This window comes from Serinus canaria, chromosome 2 (assembly GCF_022539315.1).
Source record: "Serinus canaria isolate serCan28SL12 chromosome 2, serCan2020, whole genome shotgun sequence".
In the NCBI taxonomy this organism is placed as follows: domain Eukaryota; kingdom Metazoa; phylum Chordata; class Aves; order Passeriformes; family Fringillidae; genus Serinus; species Serinus canaria.
This window is the reverse complement of record NC_066315.1, coordinates 18,419,236-18,437,592: the sequence shown is the minus strand read 5'-3', so window position 1 is coordinate 18,437,592 and position 18,357 is coordinate 18,419,236. Positions and strand designations below refer to the sequence as shown.

At 49.4% G+C, this 18,357-nt stretch overlaps 1 protein-coding gene across 3 annotated transcripts; it reads left to right on the top strand.

Moving 5' to 3' along the window:
- Positions 1 to 284: 284 nt before the first annotated feature.
- BMI1 (BMI1 proto-oncogene, polycomb ring finger) lies at positions 285 to 16,160 on the top strand. 3 transcript variants are annotated; one of them, XM_050971205.1, is made up of 15 exons: positions 285 to 455; positions 1,343 to 1,471; positions 1,576 to 1,639; positions 1,725 to 1,759; positions 2,394 to 2,459; positions 3,337 to 3,343; positions 10,819 to 10,936; positions 11,347 to 11,443; positions 12,160 to 12,215; positions 12,337 to 12,387; positions 12,649 to 12,757; positions 12,848 to 12,893; positions 13,411 to 13,509; positions 13,847 to 13,927; positions 14,013 to 16,160. In XM_050971205.1, the coding sequence occupies exons 1-15, from the start codon at positions 316 to 318 to the stop codon at positions 14,340 to 14,342; spliced, it is 1,428 nt and encodes a 475-aa protein (XP_050827162.1). In that variant the 5' UTR covers positions 285 to 315; the 3' UTR covers positions 14,343 to 16,160. The 3 variants fall into 3 exon arrangements, with proteins under 3 accessions (XP_050827162.1, XP_050827161.1, XP_018764877.1); XM_018909332.3 differs by lacking the exons at positions 285 to 455; positions 1,343 to 1,471; positions 1,576 to 1,639; ... (1 more) ...; positions 2,394 to 2,459; positions 3,337 to 3,343 and adding an exon at positions 5,296 to 5,793 and having other exon boundaries at positions 10,803 to 10,936; positions 14,013 to 16,156; XM_050971204.1 differs by lacking the exons at positions 3,337 to 3,343; positions 10,819 to 10,936; positions 11,347 to 11,443; ... (5 more) ...; positions 13,847 to 13,927; positions 14,013 to 16,160 and adding exons at positions 2,070 to 2,130; positions 2,233 to 2,289; positions 3,494 to 3,876 and having other exon boundaries at positions 285 to 448; positions 1,360 to 1,471; positions 2,394 to 2,453.
- The last annotated feature ends 2,197 nt before the right edge of the window (positions 16,161 to 18,357 follow it).

Here is an 18,357-nt window from a genome sequence, read left to right as displayed (position 1 = left end):
AGATTCATTAAGAGCTGAGTACACCCCAAAACACGCCCTTGCGGCGCATCTCCCACGGAAACAGCATCACCTCCCACTCGGAACCCCAAGGAGCGAGGGGCGACACTTCGGACACGCGCAGAGAGGACAGCGGCGGGGCTGGGTGGGGCAAGGCAGCGGGGCAAGGCGCGCACCGCGCGGGGCTCCGCGGCCGCGCACCGGCACCGGCGCCTCGCGCCCCGCCCGCGCCCGCCCCGCGGCGGCGGCCCCGCCTCGCGCCCGCGATCAGCTGCGCGCGCGTCACGTGGGCGCGTGTCGAAGGTCACGGCGCCCACAATGGAGCTGTCGCCGTACGCGCAGGGCGGGTGGCGGCTGCTGGGCGACCCCCGCCGCTTCCCCCGCCGCCCGTTCGCCGCCCTCCTCCGCGCCGCCTTCCGCAGCCTCCTGGATGACCCGCAGGCCGGGTTGGGTAAGGCGTGGCGCTGTGGGGGGTGCGGGCCGCACCGCTCCGCGCAGCGCGCAGGCGGGCGCGGGGCTCCTGCCCGCCCCCGCGCATGTAGGCGCTGCAGCGGGCGCTGCCCACGCACACACGCGGGGCGGCTCCTGCCCGCGGGCGGCTCCAGGGTGCCGCTGCGCGGGGTGTCATCGCTAATGCTCGCCCGCTTCATTAAAGCTCCGAGCTGTCCGAAATAAGGGGGGCCGGTTGGGAAGGGTCCCCCCGCGCGTTCGTGTCCGCGAGGTGGGCTGAGCCAAGGGGAGGGGGGGTGTTCCCTCGCTGCGATCCTGCGGAGGTTTTCGCGCGTGGACGCGTCCTACGGCAACCCCGGCACGAGGGTGCAATTAATTTTGCGGTGTTAATGACTCCGCCGCCGCCTCCGCGGACGGAGGGAGCTCCCGGTGCCGGGCCGGGGCGGCAGGCGGTCCCGGGGCCCCTCCCGGCCGGTGGCCCCAGCCCCGCTTCTCGCCTTTTAAGAGGCTGCTGAGGATCGCGGACGGGACTCGCAGAGGAAATTGAGGGTTTCCTTCTTTCTTTTTTTTTTCTTTTCTTTTTTTTTCCCTTTTTTTTTTTTTTTTTTTTTTTTTTTTTTTTTTTTTTTTTTTTTTTTTTAATGGGAAGGAGCTGTAGAGGCGGCGGGGCGCTCAGCGCCGCGCAGCCCCGCCTGGTACGGCTTGCCCCAGCCAGTGCTTCAGCCCCCCACCTTCTCCTCCGCCTCCTCACACCTTGCCTGCTTGTTCTGTCCTTTCGCTCTGAAACACCAAACGTGTTTCATTTTGACGTTTTTGTGGGAAAGATAGCGTTCAAAGGGCGAGCAGCAGCCTTTGGTACCGTGTGCTGGGGTTTGGCAAGTAAGTTTGTCATCAGTAATTCATTTATTTTAGACGATCCAGACCTGAAAGATATTGACCCTACAATATTAAAACATTGCCATGCTGCGGCTGCAACGTGTATTCTGGAGGCAGGGAAGCAGAAAGCTGACATATCTGCTATAAGGTACTCATACTTGGAAGCTACACCATTTTTCTCGCAGTTGTTACTTAGAAGTGTACTGCTGAGTTAAAGTTAACAGAAAACTAATAAATTCTTTTTCTCTGTAGCACGTGCCTAGAAGACTGCAAACTGGATAAAGAAAGAATAGAACAATTTTGCACCGAATATCAGGTTTTTAAACCAACTTTAGCATATTAATTTTTTCTTATTTCATAGGAATTTATTGAACCTACTAATTTTTTTTTTCTTGCTTCAGAAAAACAAGGATGCATTGGAAATCCTATTGGGAAGGTAGGTCAATCACTCAGCAGAGACATGGTTTCACTTAAGTTAGTTTGAAACTGTCCTGGAAAACACTTTTGCATACTTTAGGTGATTAAAATAAGAAATATTGTTCCATTAAAAAATAAAGTGCATTTTTAACAAACTCTAGAAAACAGCTATTGAAACTTTTCTTCATTTGGAATTCTACTCTAAAATAACCTTTTAGAACTTCCCAAGAAGCATTACTAGGATCATGTACAGTTCTTTATTGATGGACAGCTTGAGAAAATGACCTTTTCTTTTAGCATAGGGGACTTGTAACTGTTGTGTCTTCCAGCATAGGCAGATCTCCTCTCCATATAACTGATGTGTCTTGGCGCTTGGAATATCAGATCAAGGTAATTTTAACAGATCAAGGTGTTTCTTTAGTCTGTTTTAATGCTGAGGTGTTTCTTTAGTCTGTTTTATGGCTTTTTATATGTTCTTTGTTTTTAATTTAGAACAATCAACTTCATAAAACTTATCAGCCTTCCTATTTGGTGACCTTAAATGTAGAGGTACTGTACTCCCAGCACCCTCAAAGGAAAAAAAATGCAATTTTAAGATATTTTTTTAAATACAATAGACATTGCTGTTTATTTGCCTTTTTTTCCCCCTTCAGAACAGTGATTCAGGATCACACCCAGATGTTAGTTTTAGTTGTACAATGGAGCAATTACAGGTACTTGTTTCCTTCATCTTTCTGTGCTTAGCCCCAATTGTGGATGTACATGTTTTTAACAAATTCATATTCATAATCATATACACTATTACTTTAAAAAAAGATTCAATACTGGGAGGGTAAGAGAATTTTCCATAAAAGTTATCCAAGTGTATTTTTACTGTCTTTTCAAATAAAGTTGGAAAGTAACTGATTTTAGTTGCGTGGGGAGCGTTTTACATACGTGCATAAATATTTGGTCTGTTTTCATAACTGTAATCCATATGTATATGTGGGAGGAACCTCATTTTCTGAAACTCTGATTTCCCGTGCTTTAGAGAAATGATTAAAGAAGCTGGTTCAGTGATTTAAATGTGTCATGATTAAAAATAGAGAAGGAACTGAAGGCTCTTCAGTGGTGTTAATGACATGTAAGAAATGTCCTGAAACAAACGTTGATCTTTGTTTAGCGATTTAAATGTGTAACTGAACAATAGAGGTATTGTAATGCTTGGAAGTGACCAAACTCTGGAGGATCGGGAAGAGGGCTTGTGGGGCGAGAGGAAAAGCAAGATATTAAAACTTCAGGTTTACACCTCCTCTTTCCAAAAGCTGTCCTTTTGTCAGTAATGAGTGTTTCTAGTTGGTTTGCTGGCATAGTGAAATCTGATTCAGTGCTTCGGCTGGAGAATGGTCCTAGTACAAATTGCACTCAAAATATTTTCAGTGTTTTAGAAATCCATGTAATACTTTAAAGCCGGAAGCAAATGTCAGCATTAGCCATTGTAGCAATACCAATAAAATCTATGTGTAAATAATAATGATCTATTTTAGGAGAAAATAATAAATTTTAAAGTATTTTCCTTCAGTTCCCACTTTTCTGACTGCATTGTAAAATACAGAGCTATTTAATTATTTGCTTACATTGTTCATCAGTTGCAGCACTTCTTTGTACTACAAGGTGCTGTTTCACTTGAATCTCTGTTTAAAAAAAAATACTCTCTTCTTCTAGCTGACCTTTAAAAAATATGCTTATTCTAAGACTCTATTTCATCTCTTAGGACTTAGTGGGAAAGCTAAAAGATGCTGCAAAAAGTCTAGAACGAGCGACTCAGATGTGATTGAAGGAAGGTGTCAGCCTGCTGAAGCACTCTCCTTCCTAAGTGTCTCCTAAATGACAAATTTCTTTCATCTCTTGATGCAAACTGGAGTTTTTTCAAGTCCTTGGATGTGAATTAAGTGATTTTTTTTACATCTGCACTGGTATTCCCTGCTCGAGTAATTTTTTTTTTTATTAACTCCTATTAAATATTTGCTGAACTGTCGTGTCATCAAAGTATTCCTTCTGTCTTATTTTGTATATTTTTACAACTGTCACTGCTTATTTTTCTCTGGGATCTAATAAAGGTTTATTCGCGCCTGTTGTGCAATTGCTATGGATGAATTAGCTGTACCTAAAAGTAAGATGCTAAACGTTAAATCAGCTCAGTGAGGCAAAAGCGCCTTCTTCCCGTGCCGCGGCTACGGCGGGTTTGCTAAATCGTCCGCCGCGCTTTGTCATTTCCAGCCGATCTTACACCTCTCCTACGAGGAAAAGTCGGACCCCGGCGCGGGGGGCGAGAAAGGATTCGATTTAATCTTGTGGAGCCGGGGCGCCTCACGGAAAGCCGGCAGAGTCCGCGGAATGGAGCGGAGCGGGGTGGCGGCTCCGGCTCGACGGCGCGGCTGCTCCCAGCACCTCCCGCTTGCCTTGGGCCGCGCCCGGCCCCGCCGGTCACCGCTCCTTCCCGCCCGCAGGTGCAGAGGGGCTCCGAGGGCGCTCCGTCCGCACCTGCCGCCGAGGGAGAGCGGCCCCGCGGAGGACGCGCGGCGGCGGCAGCTCCTCACGGCGGAGCAGGGCTTTTTCCTCTCCGCTCCTCAGCGCCCGAGCGGCGGGCGGCGTCTTATCCTCGCCGGAGGTGAGCACCGCGCGGGTTTCCCCCGTCCTCTCCCGCCCGCTCCGGGGCTGCCCGTCCCGCCCGCGGGATGTGGGGACACCGCGGGTCTCCGCGACACCCGCTCCCGCCGCCGCTCGGGGCGTAAAAGCGTCCGCGCGGCCCTCGAGGGGACGCGTCGCCTCGACGCCGGCGGCTCCGCGCGGCCCCGGGCGGGCGCGGCGGGGCGAGGGGCGCGCGGCTGCGCGCGCGCGGTGGCGGAGGCGCGAGGCCGCGGTGCGGGTCCCCGCGGGGGTCCCTCCGCGGCGGGACAGGGCGTGAGGGTGGGGGAGCGCGCAACAAGTGCGCGGAGGGAGGCGAGGGCTGCGCGGGCAGCGTGACGGGCGGCGTGTGGGGCCCGAGGGCTTGCAGGCTGTGGGGCTACGGCGCGGCGAGAATGGAAGGGGCAGCGCCGGCCAGGGCGGGGGGCGCGGCGGCTGAAGGGGAGCGGCGGCGCGGGCGGAGGGAGCGCGGGGAAGGAGGGCGGGAGGCGCTGGGGCTGCGGCGGGCGGGAGCCGCGGAGCGGGGCCGGGGTCGGGGCGGGCGGTGAGGAAAAGGAGGAAAAGGAGGCATCGGCGGCGCGCGGGCGAGCGCGTGCAGGGCCGGGGGGAGGGGAGGGAGGGAGGAAAGGAGGAGGGAGGGAAGGGAGGGGGTGGCGGGCGGGGGAGGGGAGGGAGGGAGCGAGGGGGGAGGCGGAGGGGGAGGAGGCGGCCGGGTTGCGGGATTGGGTCACGGGGAGGCTGCCGGGCCCCGGCGGCAGCGCCGCTAATTCCCAGGCCGCCCTTAAGGAATGAGGCGCCCCACGTGACGCTGGCGGGGCGGGCGAACTCCGAGCCATTTTGGGGACGGTGTCAGTTTCCACTGTGTGCCTTCAGCGTTGCATTCTTCCCTCCTCCGCCCTCCTCCCGCCCGCCCGCTCGCCCGCCCTCCTTCCCTCCCCGGGTCCCCGCCACCAACTATGAAATAACAACAACAATAATACTCGTAATAATAACAATAATAATAAAAGAAGGAACGCGAGAGAGGCCGCGAGGCGGAGCGGGGGGCAGAGGGAGAGACAATGGGCTGGTGGAGAGAGGACCCATCCGGACCGGGGAGACTGTGCGCTCCCAGCGCCTGAGCCGCCCGGGCGGCCAACTCGGAGGGAGCGAGAGAGCGAGGGAGCGAGCGAGAAGGGCCCGCGAGGAGCGGAGGAGACCCGGGCGTTCTGTAACTAAAATGAGCGGAGCGCAGCGGCGGCGGCGGCAATAAGCTTATTGCAATTGACAGCGTCTGCAGTTCATTTCAAGATGGCCGCTTGGCTCACATTCATTTTCTGCTGAACGACTTTTAACTTTCATTGTCTTTTTTGGCCGCTCCGATCATCACCAACCGGCTCCGTTTTCCGGGTACGTATGAAGCGAGGTGTCGCCTTACCGAGGGCGGGGGGCGAAGGGGGCTCGGCGGCGGTTTTCGGCCGGTTTGGGGGCTGCAAAGGGGCGCCTAGGTGTCCCCCGAGCTCTCCGTATGGGAAAAGCGCTGACAGGCTGCTCTAGCCACACACACACATACAGACACGCAGCAGCAGCAGCCTGTGCACTCGCTCGCGTTACGCACCCACATTTGCAAATTTTAGTTCCTTTCTTTCTCCAGACGCCCCCTAAAACCTTTCTGTGCACATGGCCCCCGAGGAGAATATTTATATTTCCCGACCCTGCTGCCAGCCCGGCCCGAGCGCCCTTTGTTTAAAGGCAGATTTTGATTAAACAGGGACGTTCGTGAAATCTGGAGCTGCCTGGGTCAAGTGATTTCAGTCCTCCCCGAAAGAAATGTGTCTGGGGGGGGTTAAAATGTCAGATAATGCGCCCATTTTATAGAGACGGAGCCTGTGGGGGGTAGCGATCCTCCTGGGGGGGTTGTTAGGCGCCGGGGCACCCAGCAGAAAATGTTATTAACTTAAGTTGGACAAGTACTTCTGTGAAATTGGATGGGTTGTAAGATGGCGGTTCCCAGTTGTTTCCAATGTCTCCTCTTACATTTCTGCTCTAAATGCTGAACTTTAGGGGTTTGTGCCTACTGGGGGAGGCAAGGGGTGGTCATCGCCGAGAAATAACTTTTTGGGGGGGTAAGGGTAGCACTTTTAATGCGGTCTTGGGGAGCTGGGGCGAGCGGTTTGCTGGAGCCTTTGGAGCAAAGGTGATGTGTCTGCGGGACGCGGAGGGGGGGTGGTGTGTGTGAATTTCTTCTCTCTGCTTGGTATTTTTTTTACCATGAGCCCGGGAAGGGTAAATTTACGTGAAATCCTTTGTCAGATCTTAAAGATGTCAAGAGTGGGCTCCTCGTGCTGCTTATGGGCAGCACTTGAAAGTTGCTGGTGTTATGTTTTTATAATTGAATGGCCTTGGCAATATATAAAGCGGGATGTTTCTGTGTGTCTGCTGTAAACATTTGCAAATAATCAGGTGAAAATAAGCAGGAAAAAAAAATCGCATTTCCATAAAAGTGAGGCAGTAACTTTTCAGCCTCTAAAAACTTTGATTCACTCCTCCACTCTCCAGGAACGTCGAAGAAAACCTGGGCATGTGTGTCCATTTGCAAGTTTGTCGCTAAAATAATTTTTTTGCGTAGTCTGTAGTGGTGAGAGCAGCATCTGTTGTGGGACTGTCCCTAAGACCAGGGACGTTCAGTACAGTCCAGTAAAACTACTTTGAGTGTCTCTGTGCAGCCCGTCCTGGAAACTGAGACTTGTGTTGCACTTTGCCAGAGACACGACGTCTTGACCTACCTGATCGCTTAGATATTACAAAATTAAGCTTTTAGTGTATTTTTAAAAGTAGATAGATTGTGTCTTACGCCTAGTCCCAGGGAGGCGATTTAAGAGATTGGGGTCTTTTTGCACTCTGTTGCCAATATTCAGGTCTTTTCTCATTGCAGCGAGTTGGGCAGAGATACTTGAGGTTCGTCTGCCTCCTCTGAAAGAACTACTGTCCTCTCCTTTAAAACATATGTGGCCATTCTTAAGCGAAAGAGTAATAACAGGCTCGATAGTACAAGTGGCTCTGGCTGATAATGGGTGAAGATGTAGAATGAAGGCTGCTTTATTCCTGATGAGAGTTTTCCAAGAGGAGATGGGTACAAAGTACACAAACCTACCCGAGCGATGCTTCTGGGTTTTTATGTATGTATTTTCTGTTAGAGACCTGTCGAGCAAGGTTTGATAGCTTATTGCCTTTATGGATTTTTAATAATGTAGCTGATTCTTAGCAGGAGAATGCACTTCTGTTTTTCTTCATTTTGACATAACTTGTTTAAGGCCTCTGTATAATCGGTTGGCTGGCAGTGTTTACTTGTAGCAGGTACTATCCACATATATTTTACGTTTAGTTGTTCCATGTGTCAGTGTGTAAATATATATTGTCCTGGTTAAGAGGCTGTTTGTATTTCTGTGAAGTGTTGGCATTCACCGTGCGATCAGCAGAAGCAGAAAAAAACCTCTGAAAGGGTTTCCCTCGCACCAAGATATTAAACTCAGGCTGATGTAGTAAAATGTGCTGCGTTCATGTTACATCCCCGCAGGCACAGACACGCGTGTGCCTGTGCGGGTGGCTTTTGGGGAGAAATTAAGTGCCTAGTTCAGCTCGCTGGGGAAAGTCACTGATTTTCAAGATAGCTCAGAGCAAGTTGGAAATGTGTTAACTTTGGGCAATAAATAATCCGCATTTAGGGGTTGCTTCGACAAAACAGGTTTCACGGTTGAATTTAATCCCCCTCCATTTAGGAAGGGGCTTCGCCTGCGTGAAATAAACGCGTTAATGTCTTGAAAGGTTTGTCCCAGTCTGTCAGGGCTGGGAAGGAATTCTCGGTCAGCCGACTTGTGTGACCTCGGTCACTGCTGGGTTTTTTTTTTGGTTTAGATATTTATGAATTATAAGGTAGTGACTTGAACAAATAAAACACAGAACCGTGAAAGCTGTCCATGTGTAAGTACCTAAAGGGACTCCAGAGCCGGCGGCTTCAGAGTGCTGGGTTCTTCAGAGGCGTGCAGAAACTCCGTCTCTGCCTTTTCTGGGAAAAGCAAAACCTCGGTATCAGTTTAAAAGGAAGAAGCGGAGGGTCAGGGACCCTGGAAGCGACATTTAAACCGCAGTACAATGCAGCGGGGGTCTTGCTTTCCCGCACGGTGCTGGGAACTGCTTTGGGGACCTGGTCTGGCTTGGTGCTTCTGGAACTTTGCTTTTCTTTGTGCTGGCCGGCTATGGTTTGATGTTGGGGAGTTTTATCTGCTGTTCACTCAAGGGTTCTCCTGCAGCAAAAAGAGAAGTTTCCTGGTCGGGGTCGCTCGTTGGCGCTGTGCACACTTCTGACGAATATTGTACCCCTGTCCTGGTCAGTTTGGCTGACGTTCAAAGCTTTTAGAAACATTACTGTGTTGCCACTTTTTTTTTCTCCCTTTTTTTTTTTTTTTTTTTTTTTTTCCCTCTCGCTGCCCTAACATTGAAGTTTGCGAGTGGCTGCTCGCATCTTGAGCATTCGGTGCTGCGGTGAGAGGTGGCTCGCAAGCTCTGCCTCGGGAGGAGAGGGGACCAAGGACAGGAATTGGTGTGCTAGGAGCACTGACCTGGGGAAATTAATAGCTTGGAGTGGAGCAACGTTGTTACATTACATTTTTCAGAATCTGGTTGACAGAAAATAATTTACTCTACAATTGACGTGGCTGACAGAGATTTTCCCCTGCGTGTGCTTTTCCCCTTATCTGTTATTCCCTCTCATTTTAAACAGTGCGTATGTATCTAGCGTTGATGCCAATGCATGCGATGGGGTTTTATGGGTTTCAGACTATGAAAATGACATTTGTTTTTCACTCTTGTCTCTGCATTGTGTTGACAAGGTGTTGATTTAGCTTTAGGAATGATCTGGTCACATGGTCCTTCGCATGTTGTCACTAATGTACCGTTTAAAGTCGGTTTGGGCTTTTTCCCCCTTCTCGGTGTGCTTTACTGCCGAAAAGGGGGGTTACTTAAGTATCCGGAGACTTGTTTTCTCTCGTCCAAGCACCTTACACTGGTGATGCAAATCTCTTTTACACCTTTTGCAAAACTTTGCACCGCGCTTGCCTCGTCCGCGGGATGATTTTCAAACAAGCGTCAAGAGGTGGGAGAAGGAAAGAAAGAGAGAAAAGGAGTTGGGGGTGAGAGAGGTACGAAGGAGAAAAGTGAGGAGAACAGAGAAGGAGGTAGCGGGGATGCCGGCGCGGGGGAGCGGGAGCTGGGGCTCGGCACCCCACTGGCGGTGCAGGGGGCTCAGTCCCGGGAGCGCTGCGTGGTTCTGCTCGCCGGAGGGAGGGAGCGGAGGGGGAGAGGAGCTATCTCAGACCAGCTCCTCGCACCGAGTCGACGTGGAGAGAGGCCCCTGAGAGGATCCGAAATGGCCGAGGCTCGGGAGGAGCCTCTGGCACTCGCCTCCGCCAGGCTGAGACCCCAAAGCCCGGGGCCGCCTCCGCCGGCCGGGCTGCTCCGCACCGCGCCCGGGCACCCTCCGGGCTGTGCCACCCGACCCCACCCGGGCTGCTCCCTCCCTCCCCCTCCCCTCCCTTCGCAGCCGGGCTCCCAGACCCCCGCGGGCTCCTTGGCTCCTCCACCCCCACCGTCAGCCCCCGGGCCCCGCGTCCCACCCCCTGGCCCGGCCCGGCCCGGCCCGGCCCGCCCCCCCGGCCGCCCCCCGCCCGGCTCTCGTGTGTTCCCAGCGGTGGCAGGATGCCAAGTGTAAGTGTAAGTTGCTATAGCAACCCCCTCGGAGAGCGGAGCAGATCCGGATCGGCACCGAGCCGCAGCGGCAGCCGCCCGGACCCCCCCGGCGGGCCGGCCCCGCCGCCCCGGTGCCCGGCCCCGCTCCGAGGTGCGTGTGTCCCCCCCCCTCCGTCCCTCCCCCCGCCGCCCCTCCCCGCGCTCCGGAAATGCCAGGGCAGCCGCACCGGGAGGCGCTGGTTCCCCTTTGTGCTGCTCGCCGGCAGCCCGGTGCCCGCCGTGTCGCCCCCGGAGCTCCCCGCCGCATCGCCGCCGAGCCGCCCGCGCAGCCCGAGCCGGCCGGTGCCGCCGCGCCGCAGGAATCGCCCGTGCTCGCCGGGGAACGGCACGGTGGGTGCCGCGGAACGATCGCCCCTCCGCGGGGCTGCGCCCAGGCCGGCCCGGGGCGGTGCGGTGCGGGGACGCCCCGCCGGCCTCGGGACCGGCCCTCGCCCGCCACCCGGCCCCGCGCCGCCGCCGCCGCCGCCGCCTTCGTCTTCCGCGCTTGGTCTTCCTCTGCGCCGGGGGATGCGATGCGATGCACGGGGGAAGGGGATGCGCCGGACCGAGGCACCTGGGACGCCGCCGCGCTTGTCTCCGCTGACCGGTCCTCTGTGTGTATGTGTGTCTTTCAGAGCCGCTCCTCGCCACGCCAAAATGCACCGAACAACCAGAATCAAAATAACCGAGCTAAACCCCCATCTCATGTGCGTGCTCTGCGGCGGGTACTTCATTGATGCAACAACCATCATAGAGTGCCTCCACTCCTGTAAGTACGACCGGGCGCTCCGCGTTTTTCCCCCGCCGCTTCCCTCCTTTCCCGGCATCCCGGGAACACACACGAAAAAAAAAATCCTCCCCAGCCCAAACCCCCCGAGGGGCCCGGTACCGACGCCCTCCTCCTCCCCGACGGGAGGGGAAGTAGGTGTTCCAGCCGCGGTGCAGATTTTCTGAGGACGGCCCTACGGTCTTTGTTAAAGTAATAATATATGTGCTATAAGCGTCTCCTTTTCATGGTAATTGCAGCTTATTTGGGTAGTTGTTTAGCTTAAGCAGCGTGTTGCTGACAATGGACGATTTGCTCTTGCTTGCATAGTTTAGAAAAATCGCACCTTTATCTATGCATATCTGAGCGGCACCTAGGAGCATCACTAAAAGCCTGTGGTGTTTGACTTACAGTTTGTAAGACCTGTATCGTGCGTTACTTGGAGACCAGCAAGTATTGTCCTATCTGTGATGTCCAAGTTCACAAAACTCGACCTCTTTTGAATATAAGGTAGGAGAAAGTTGGGAAGTGCGCACTGCATCTCTGTTTTTGCTTTATGTGGGAAGACCAGCAGTAGTCGGTGTCAATGTTATCTCTTCGTCTGCAATTTAAATCTGAAAGGGCTTGTCAATTTACAAGCTACCCCGTGTGTATGTGGTCTCTTTGGAGTTTCTTCACTGATTGAAACTGAAGATGCCTCTAGATGTTTTTGTTGGCCTATTTTAGCATAGACCGGTCATTGATGTCTCTTCCCTCGCCTGCATTCTGCTGTACTACCCGATAGTTCTTGCCTCTACTTTCTGTATCTCCAAAACATGCATCACTCCAACCACAGCTCCTAGTCATGAAAACTCCTGCTGCAACTTTCCAAACTAAGAGGCAAAAGCCTTTAAAATATAATTTGCCTTTCAGAAACATTTTTGTTGTCAGCACTGCATTTTGCTCTCTGTACTTTCTAGGAAGGACAAGAAGATTTAAGGCCTTCCTTCAGTCTGAGAGACTTCTTTTTCAGTTGTGGTAACATGGATGAGTTTTGGTTCAGAGTGGTATTTAGAGCAGGGTTAGTTTGATTACAAGGTCCTGTAGGTTAACTTTTTATGACTGGCCTCCCACTTTGTAGAAGATGCCTCGTTGTTGTGAAAGTTTTATAAGTGAGGAGCTGCCATTTGGATTAAAATATTTCTTCATCTGCTTAATTTTATGTTCTGGGGTTGTTCTTTTTTCAGGTCAGATAAAACTCTCCAGGATATTGTATACAAGCTAGTACCAGGCCTTTTCAAAAGTAAGTAGTTAAATCAGGTATTTTATTAAGAGCAGAAAAACAAAACAGAGCCACTATCCTTTATCAATACCGTGAGTGACAGAGTAACTACTAAAAGAAAAATATATGCTTTTCCATCTAGATGAAATGAAAAGAAGAAGGGATTTTTATGCTGCTCATCCGTCGGCTGATGGTAAAATCTTCTTGTTCGCAACTTTAATATGTGTGGCATTGAGCTAGATGCTTTACTGTTTCCTTTTTAACTTACAAATGATGTATTACTGTCACAGAATTTTAAGAAGTAAAGTCAGCATAATAAAAGTTTATTGTTTTAACAGTCAGGTAGCTTTCATTCATTATCTTACTGTGAAGAATTTTTTTCTTGTTACTGAGAATTGCAATTCTTCCTGATTTGAATTTCAAAATGTAAATTATTGTGGAAATTTCTGTGCAGCTGCCAATGGCTCTAATGAAGACAGGGGAGAAGTGGCTGATGAAGACAAAAGAATTATAACAGACGACGAGATAATAAGCTTATCCATTGAATTCTTTGACCAGAATAGGCAAGTTCCACAATAGCAAAATTTTATTTTTACCTATTTGATAGCACCTGTATTTATTATTTGTTGTAATTGTGTAATTTCTTCTCACAGACTGGAGCGGAAAGGAAATAAAGAGAAAGAAAAATCAAAGGAAGAGGTAACTAACTTTCCTTTACTCCAGGGGAAACATTTTACACGCACAGCTTTGGGGCAGATCTGTAGCTGAGAAAAATAAGTAGGTATGTGTGTCTAGAATAAAGGAAACACACCTCCTATCATGGCACTAGGTACAGAAGAGGTAAAACATTTTCATACAGCTATATATGCAGGCAACTTTTAAAAATTCAAAATACCCACAGTATTATTTTTAAAGCAGAATCTAATTTTTTGTTCAAAGTTTGGGAAAAGATATTATTTAGTAATTTATTAAAAAATAATACGTATTGCATATGTACTCTAAAAAGATATTAAATTTAATACAAATACTTTCATATTAATTTAGTTACAATTTTAAATTACTTTCTCTGATGTGCCCTCCAAGACAGCAGGCATTGTTGTATTACAGTTGATAATTTAGTAAGGTGCACTTTTTTCAACACGAAGTGCTAGAATACAAGGTTGGTGTGGGTAATTGCACATTCTCAGTAGACTGACTTTCTTTACTGTGCCACTAGGTGAATGACAAAAGATACTTGCGCTGCCCAGCAGCGATGACAGTGATGCATCTAAGAAAGTTCCTGCGGAGCAAGATGGATATACCTAACACTTTTCAGGTACCCATGGGGAAAGAGTGGTTTGTTTGTTCGGTGTTTTCGGGGGTTATTTTTGGTAGGACTCCTTTTTCTCATTACAGCCAGTCCCAGCAAGGGGAAACAGCCAAGTATTTCTGGTGTGTGCCATACATTATTTGGTTTATTTTTAAAATATCTGTCCATACAGTTTGGTGACGTTGTAATTTTTTTAGTGCTGTAAATACCAAAGTATCAAGAAATTGCTCCTTGATGTATTTGTGGTATCTGTGACAGTGGGGCTACTTCTACCTCAGAGCAGTGATGTGCTAGGGGTAAGTGCCTGGATGCTCCTTAATGCAAGGGTTCATGTCTTGAACAGATCGATGTGATGTATGAAGAGGAGCCTCTGAAGGACTACTACACCCTAATGGATATTGCCTACATCTATACCTGGAGGCGGGTGAGTATTTCCAGTGTGCCTCCCGGGAGGGTGCAGGTCATGGCCTGGGCAGGGCACTTACCAGGGTCTCCCTTTTGCTTTGCAGAATGGGCCTCTGCCACTGAAGTACCGGGTCCGACCTACTTGCAAGAGGATGAAGATCAGTCACCAGAGGGAAGGCTTGAATAATAGTGGGGAGCTGGAAAGTGACTCTGGGAGCGACAAGGCAAGCAGCCCAGCAGGAGGCATCCCCTCCACCTCCTCCTGTTTGCCCAGCCCCAGCACACCAGTCCAGTCTCCTCACCCCCAGTTCCCCCACATCTCCAGCACCATGAATGGCACCAGCAGCAGCCCCAGCAGTAACCACCAGTCCTCCTTTACCAACAGAGCTCGGAAAACATCAATAAACGGCTCCTCAGCCACTTCATCTGGTTGATGTGCCAACCAGGCTACCACCCTGCCCCTCCTTTATATAGATCTCTCCATGCCATTACAGCTTTATAGATGCTAATCCATGTGACTATCATCCAAATTGCTTTCTTTTGTAGTAACGCTGAACTTGGCTATAAAAGGCGGACTAGGTGACATTCAGGATGGACGTTATTGGAAACGCAAGATTGAAATGTAAATTTTTCAGAGGACTGGGAAACAAACGAAAGTTACACCTTCACCTGTTCTGAATGATGTGGAGTTGTTTCTGTCCCCATCATCTGGAGCCAGAAGTCTCCAGAAGTCAACACAAATCCTGGGAAGTAGTTTGTTAATCCAGACTAACTCCTCCATTGCGTTCTCTTCGATTGTTATTGTTCTTATACTGTTTTGTGAACCTGTAGAAAGCAAGTGCTTTTTCATCTTGAAATCCAACAAAATTGAAAGAATATGCATAGAAAAATGCATATATGTAGCCATGTCACTGTGAATAACAATTTTTGCGTATTAGCCATTTTGATTCTTATGTTGCATCTTTTCCTTCTCTGTTGCTGCGCAGAACCGATCAAAAGAAAACTTCAGTTTTACAATCTGTATGCCTAAAAGCGGGTATTACCGTTTTATTTACTGACTTGTTTAAATGATTCGCTTTTGTAAGAATCAGATGGCATTATGCTTATTGTACAATGCCATATTGGTATATGACATAACAGGAAACAGTATTGTATGATATATTTATAAATACTATAAAGAAAATATTGTGTTTCATGCACTCATGATATGGTTGTTAAATTTCTAAACAGGTTCGACCCTTGCAGATGCCGCCTGTTTGAGCTTTGCTCATACTGCAAGAAACACGTTGTGTGTGAGAGCTACAGTATTGGGAAAGCACATTCAAGTCTCTGATAACCTGGAGGCAATTGGCAATCTCAAAAGAATTTTACTTGCTTTGTCTTTTTTTTTTTTTTTCTTCCAAGTGGAATATTTTTACTTTACCAAATGTTGAAGTGATACAGTGAAAACAGAAATCAAGGGACATGGAAGTTTTAGACCTGTTTGATTACCTTTTTATTATTTGGTGTGGTGGGACTGTGTTTCTAAAAGCACACGGAATCATTATAGAAGCCATAATCTGTTTGATATAAATTTTAAGGACCCAGCAAGTGGCTGGATGAAGGCATTTTATCTAAATTTGTTTTAATATATATGTATATGGTACAGTACTAACTTCATTAAAATTTAACTGGTACTTTAATATTTCCAATAAATTGTGGAGAATGCCTTCTCTTTAATGGCCTGCAAGTAGGTGCATTTTATTAGAGGCTTCTATGGGTGGGGTTTTTTCAATAGGAGGAACTTTTCCACCATAAAATATGAACAGCCCAGAACACTTTTCAGTTTGTGCTTTGCTTTGGTCGAACTTTGTGTGTGTTCATCACCCATCAGTTATACATTTGTGAGGGTGTTTATTCTATATGGATATTGTTTCATGTTTGTACGGAAAAATTGTAGTTAAACATTTCATTGTCTCCAGTCTGCAAAAGAAGCACAATTCTTATTGCTTTGTCTTGCTTATAGTCATTAAATCATTACTTTTGCATATAAATTGCTGTTACTTGTCCTGCTTGTTTTTATAGACCAGGTGATTGCAAATCCTCCACAAGGTTATTGCTTATTGATGTATATGTCTTGTTAAACAAGAGTTGATATTTTTTCCTGTAGTAAACATGTACAGTTCAATTTCAACAGTAAAACCTTCAGTTTTATATACACGAATAACTTTCATTTATAGCTGATCAAAGAAATAAATAAAAGGGATAATTCATTGAAAACTAGCAAATTACCTCTGTTGATAATGTGGTTGTACAGGACAAACATCTTGTTCTCATGGGAAGTATTTCTGGGTGTACCAAAGATTTTAGTGAACAGTACAGTATAGCACAGTAAAACAACAAAGGGAGAAAAAAAACACCTAGAAATTCTGATTTGTTTTGATTGCCTGTCTTGAAAACATTTGCTGTTCTTTATTTGACCCCGATTTATTATTGAAAATAAGCAAATGGTTCATCCTCACATCCCAGTCAGCCACAGGTTTTACCTCCTCTCTGTTCAAACTTAGCCCCTGTTAAACTTCATTGCCCGGGAAGGGAAGAACTTGATTTTTGTGATGACGAGTGCAATGTTCTCTCTGTGCTACCCTGGCTTACTTTTAAAGCCTCAGTGGAACTAAATATGTTTTTATAGAAGGATACCTCTCAATGTGACCGAATGTCTATCTTGGCACGATTCCCTCAGCTACATGAGTGAATCACACTGTACTGGTTGAATTATTTCGCCCAAAAAACAGCACTGAACCTGCAGCAGAGGCTTGTACGTTAGTACACTGATCAACATGTGCTTAATTTTACTCGAAAAAGCAGTTAATCACTACTTCTAGTATCAATACGGAGCTAATCTCGGTCTTTGTAGAGTGCCCTTGAAGCACTCGGCAGTGAAACAGGAGTTGGATATTTCCCTTCGAAGTTTACTAAGCTCTTATAGTATTTTCCACCTTTCCCAGTTTGACGTGCCCTGTCTGAACAAGAACAAACGCTCTAGTAGCTCTCTTGCCGAGCTGCAAAAGCCGACAAGGATGTTTGTGCTGCCATGTGAAACTTTTGTTTTGCTGCTGGCCCTGCGCAGATGGCACTGCGATGCTTATATACTGCTAAGCACAACTGGGAGGACGATCAAAGATAGCATCTTGGTGTTCTACTTGTGAAGCTGCTATGTCAGCTTTCCCGGTTTCACAATATTTTCCTCTGCATATACATAGTGACAGGTTTTCCTTTAACATGTACCTAAATTCTCCCTGAAAGGAGTCTCCGCTTGGTGCATGTAAGAGGAATCTTTTCATTATCCAACGTTACGTTTGTACAGATGTTGGGATAAAGGCGAAGTCTACTGCGTTTTCTTGAGCTTGTTCAACAAGCAATCTGATCAAGGATAGAGGCAGGAGTGGTCTGTGCCGGCTGGAAAAGGATGTTTTTCTGCCTTCATCAGACCAAATTTTCCGCCCTGGTTCAGCTGCCTGCAGCTCCAAGCAGCGCTTTTGTGTCCGGCACGAATGGGGATCCAGCCCCGGGGAAAGCAACAGAGAGGAAGCATGAAAAGCTCCATACGCTTCTGGAGAAGACGTACAGAAACAGGGAGACGGAATGCAGAAATGCGCCGGGAGTGAAAGAGGAGCATGACGAGCTTGCTGAGCCGAGATGCTTGTCCCCCAGCACTGACCATTTCTTTCAACAGCCTGCGCCCATGGCTTCCAGAAAACCGACGCTGGCGGGCGGGTACCGCCGACAGATTTCCGACACCGGCAGCGTCCCGCGGGCAGGAGAGGGAAGCGGCGGGCGGCACCATCGCGGCGCCGGTGACCCGGGCAGCACCGGGGGAGCTCCAGGAAACGCCGTGAGAAAGCGATGCTCCCCCATTTTTGAATGATGAGGGGGCATAGAAACCCGACGGGGGAGGCAGCGGCAGCGACAGGCGCCCTTCCCGACCAGGCGATTCCTTTGGTCCTCTGGCCGGGGCCGTCGGGCCACCGCCGTCTCCTCCGCCGCCGCACCGCTGCCCCAGGAGTGGCTGGGGATTTTCAAAGCGCGCCCAAAGCAAGTCTTCCCATAGCCGGTACCGGGGCGAACTCTTCTTCCTTCCTTCCGCCGCCAGCCCTGCGCCTCTTTTCCTTGGCCGCGGCCCCGAACCGCCGGTTCCACAGCCCCGGCGACATACTGCTCCTGCCTTCCAAACATCACTTTTGGACTGTTCATCTCTCACCACGCAGGAACTCCTGCAGTTCCGATGTTTGCCACCAAACTGGCTGACGAGGATCGGGTTGTCTCGTCGTGCCGGGCTCCGATTTCTGGTCCCGGAACGGGCAGTCGGCCCCCGCTGCAGGCACCGCAGCGGGAGGAGGATTGCGGCGGCCCCGCCGAGCACCTCGCGCCCTCCCAATTTTAAAACGGTGAAATTCTGAGACAGTGTTT